The sequence below is a fragment of the Euphorbia lathyris genome, chromosome 3 (genome assembly GCF_963576675.1).
Source record: "Euphorbia lathyris chromosome 3, ddEupLath1.1, whole genome shotgun sequence".
NCBI lineage: Eukaryota > Viridiplantae > Streptophyta > Magnoliopsida > Malpighiales > Euphorbiaceae > Euphorbia > Euphorbia lathyris.
Window position 1 is genome coordinate 71,079,430 of NC_088912.1, and position 4,639 is coordinate 71,084,068.

The 4,639-nt window shown below is 34.9% G+C and overlaps 1 protein-coding gene across 1 annotated transcript; it reads right to left on the reverse strand.

Moving 5' to 3' along the window:
• Window positions 1–342: 342 nt before the first annotated feature.
• On the reverse strand, window positions 343–4,410 carry LOC136223044 (cytochrome c oxidase subunit 5b-1, mitochondrial-like). The gene is made up of 6 exons (XM_066010827.1): window positions 4,138–4,410; window positions 3,638–3,723; window positions 3,209–3,259; window positions 1,364–1,430; window positions 1,197–1,276; window positions 343–678 (listed from the first exon to the last, which is right to left on the reverse strand). Exons 1-6 carry the CDS (start codon window positions 4,283–4,285, stop codon window positions 619–621), a joined length of 492 nt encoding a protein of 163 aa, XP_065866899.1. The 5' UTR covers window positions 4,286–4,410; the 3' UTR covers window positions 343–618.
• Between the last annotated feature and the right edge of the window lie 229 nt (window positions 4,411–4,639).

The window sequence follows — 4,639 nt, forward strand, 5'->3', positions numbered from 1 at the left end:
CTAAACCCTTCGTCTCTTCTTCTATTCCTTTTCTGCGACTGCGACATGTGCTTCATTATCACCATCGGAAATCTTAAAATGTACAAGCTCATTTTGTAGTTTTGTAGTTCATATTTTTGGTTGGCAAGTTTCCAGTATAAAGAGGTTCACTTTTATTGTTCTTTTGATGTTTTATATATTGTTCAGAGCAAGATCTCTAGTATTGAGCTTATTAATGCTGAAATCATGCATCCAATTCAAGGCAACATCTGAAATGGAAAAAGTCTTTAATATCCAAGACAAGAAACTGAAATCATACATTTCGATTCTTGATGAGCCAGGTGTCCTAAGAAGATAAGATACTAACAGTTAAAAAGCTTTGATGAAAGAATAGAAGTGTGTAGCCATCGATTATTTGGCAATGCATTGAAAAACCTAACAAAATCCAATGGTTACATCATTTTATATCTTTGCACAACCACAAAGAGATAAACCATCTTAATCGTTGCAAAAGCAACACCAACTAAGACAAATAATCATAATCAAAATCAAACATCATATTAAGCTTTTCCACTTCGATGCTGGCTTTGTATTCTGGAAATTTATTCCATCAGGAAAAATTGAAAAGAAAAGCTGCAACTAGTGATGTTCTTCGTCTCCATGTCCATCTGGTGGTCCACCAGGACCCACTACTTCCAGCTGTTCATTATCAACACAATAATGAGGTTTAACTATACTTATATATGTATATTTATTATTTTTATGAACAAACCGATTTCACCTGTTCATGTTTAAACCGGTTGGTTCAACTGGTTCTGTCCAGGTTTACTAAAAAAGAAGATAATATCTACCTGACCTGACACAACACTAGTCCAGTTCCAGTTCCATCTGGTTGGTTCCAGGTCTGATAACATTGATAACAACTACACTTCCCCATGAAGTTATTCACTATATCAATTATTTTTCTATGGTCATTCACCCAAACTCCCCAACACATTAACAAATTGCCCCGCAAAGAACATCATACATCTCTGGACCAAGAGATACAGTGTAGGTGAATGGTGCGCATTATACTTATACTACCCAGGGCCTTACATGAGCTCACGCATAACTAAACGCATTACAATGTAAATCTAGGCATAAATATTATTAACCAGAAACAGAACAAATTAACATGCCTATGCTTGTAGGAATTTCAATATTGATATCCAACTTACCACAAAGTACTGCGAACACACTGGACACTCATGGGACTGGCCTTTCTCCAGCCAAAACCAGACAACATCATGCTCATCCTCTAAAATTCAAAAACAAGCAAACAATATCAGATTTATTTGTCATAGAAATAATAATTTTGGGTTATAACAGTATACGAAAAACTCACCTCCTTCACCTCCAGGGCAACCAACAATTCTCTTATCATAGTAGGACTTAACAACAGCTGGTGCTTCCTAGAAAGAGAAATTATATATAAATTGTTACATTTACATTGCAAAAAATAATATAGGCAGTATTACAGTTTTAAATGTAGTTAATATATGAGAATTCAAAGTAGCCATTCCAGTAGAAAACTGTAATTCTCTACTCAAAGTTCAACAAAAGTACATATAAAAATACATAAAAGCTTAACAAAAAAAAAAAAAAAGAATTTCTAAATTTTTAAATAAAAACACAGAGAGATTAAGTAAGACAGTATCGTTTCTAACAATCATACTAACAGAAGCAATATCAATAAAAAAAAAAAAAGGGCGGCCCGGTCGCATTACGCGTCCCCGCTGAGCGAGGGTCCGGGGAGGGGTCCCACCACAAGGGTGTATTGGGGGCAAGCCTTCCCTTGCCAATTTAATTGGCAAGAGGCCGCTCCTAAGACTCGAACCCGTGACCTCTGGTCACACGACAACAACGTTTTACCGTTGCGCCAAGGCTCGCCCTCAACAGAAGCAATATCAATATTGAAAAAAAAATACATAAAAAAACACATAGAAACTAATAATAGAAGTATGATCCATTCAATAGATTTATCTGCATTAAGCTAGTATTCTTAAATAATCATTATTGATAAAATATTATCATTTAATTTCTTTTCAAACAGACTGCAAGTGTAGTTTAGGTAATGTTTATTTACTTGCTTAAACAAAAATAACAACTAGATAAATGCAATAATGGAATAATATCTAGATAAAATTACTACCAAGTAGGATTCGGGCCTTATAGGAAGTTCAAAAACTAACTACAAACACACTCAAAAACAGTCCATGGTAGTCATCAATTTTTTTTTTCTTTTGCTTTTACATTTCAAAATAACAGGGTAAAGCAGGCATGCTTTATCCATCCAAACATGTCAAAGAAAGTCCTAGATGATCCAAATCATCATCTTAATTGACATTATATTGGGAGTGTTCTCTTCTTTTTTAACATCAGATAGTGGGGAAAGGCTTTTTTTTTTAAGTCATGGGGATTGAACCCATGACCCTAAAATGTTCCTAAAATTCAATAGTGGGTGGTGAGTGGAGAATGACTTCAAATATTTGAACTACAAATTCAAAAATTGAAAATACTCTTGAAATATAAATGAAAGAAAATTGAAAACAAGTACAAAACAAGAATTATTGCAAAGGCAAGCTAAGAAACTCTCACCTATCTCAACCAAGTTCCCACAAATCAGCTCAAGTAAGGGTCTGACTTGAAATGAACAAAACCTGAAACAAGCTAACTAGACTGGTAGGCCCTACCTATTCCAAAGCTACCCATCAGATGCTCATAGTTACCAATAAAAGTAAACATCAGACACAGTTTTCCTTCCTTAAAATGGTTGTTTGTTTATTTGCTTCCACAGTTATGATTTGGAGAGGAGGCAAAACAATCAACATGAAACTTAACCAACTCAGGTTTACAGAAAGTAATTGAACCTTTGAAAATAATTGTTCTACCATGTCAAGCGGATACACCTAGATATAAATGAAGATTGAGAACATAATCTAAAAGACCCAGTCCTGAAAACCATGAAGGTAAACAAAGGGTACCGCTCAACCACCAAACTAAGTAGAAGAATGTGCAGCATCAATTAAATAGAACATGTCAGAAACCTCAGATTAAAATAGAAAACCAACTCCTATCTGTCAATAAGATACCCACTGTAAACAATAGCACTAATGGAGATCAGTCCCAGCTATTAAATACACAACAAAACATATCATCAACTGTAATGTGAGAATCGCAAGCCACTAACCTTCGTGCCAAAAGGACCAACAGGATGGTTAATCTCAAGAATATCCCTTCCCTATTCAAAATAACCAACTTAGTCAAGATAATATCTTAATTAAAAACAGCATCAACTGATTTCTGAAAAAGAAAAGAAAAGAAAAGCAAGCAAAGAATAAGATAATGGTTTGGTTGATGAGAGAATGTGACAAAAAAGAAAAAAAAAGAGCATGCATGATAGCAGAATTCCAACATTCTATTCCACACATCATCCAAATAATGCATGTCAACTATCCAATTGCTCGACAATACTACATAAACCCAGTGTTTTTTTTTTTTTTTACAAAACCCCAGTGCTTATTATTAGTTCATTAAATTTGTATACCAATAAAATAATTTATCCAATATTCATTGTACAATCAGCTCATTTATTACTCTATAAAACAAGATTAACTACCTCAAGCTCCGCTTCAAGCTCCTCCCTCTCATGCCCGGTAGCAATAGGCATTACATCCTCAACGGTCTTCTTCAAAGACCCATCCGCTATACACCCAAAAAAAGAAACATTCTTCACTCATCAGATACATAAAAAGATACTTGGACGCACACATCTCAGACACGCAGTCGTATGCTAAATGCAATTTTATCATAAACCAATCTTTATTTCCTACTCAATCAATCTCAGAATTTTCTATGCGCACAGAGAGAAATTCTAGTTTTGAATTAATATAATATATTTTTACTGGAATTACCTCCCGTAAAACAACACCGAGAAATAATAATATGTAGAGTTTCATAAATGTACTTATCATCCATCACATGAAAATAAAAAAATCAAATCAATCAAGCTATCAGTAAGGAAATTAAAAACATTAGACATAAACGAAAAGAGAGCATAGACAGTGACATCATCATATAGATTTGATCTGAGAGGGTATTAAGAGGTCGAGAAATAACCTGATCCGCTAAAAAAGCGATGGAGAATAGAAGCGGAGGGAGAAGGAGAAACGACGGCGCGACTGGGAGAGGCGAATCGGGTAGCGGCAGCAGTAGATCGGCAGGAGGCTAGGGTTCTGAGCTGTGAAGAGAGTGCTCGTCTCCACATCTTTGATGTATATGTGGTTTTGGTGTTTGTGTTCTCTTTTGATCAGAGGTCACGCCCTGTATCTCTTCTCTCTCTCTCAATTGTCTCAAATCTCAATGTAAAGGGGAAAAATGGGAAGAAATGCCAAAATGGAAGAGAGGCGACCGTGTTTCAGTGCCACTGATTAGGCACGTGAGAGTTTAGCTTACACGTATGAATTCCAGGGTTTTACTTTTTAAGTTCAGGTAAAATACATTTATGGCCCTTAACTATACCATAACTATTACTTATGGTTCTTGAATTTCTTTTGTGACATAAAAGTTTTTGAATTTTATAATATATCAACATTAAAATCTAAATAAATAAATAAATCTC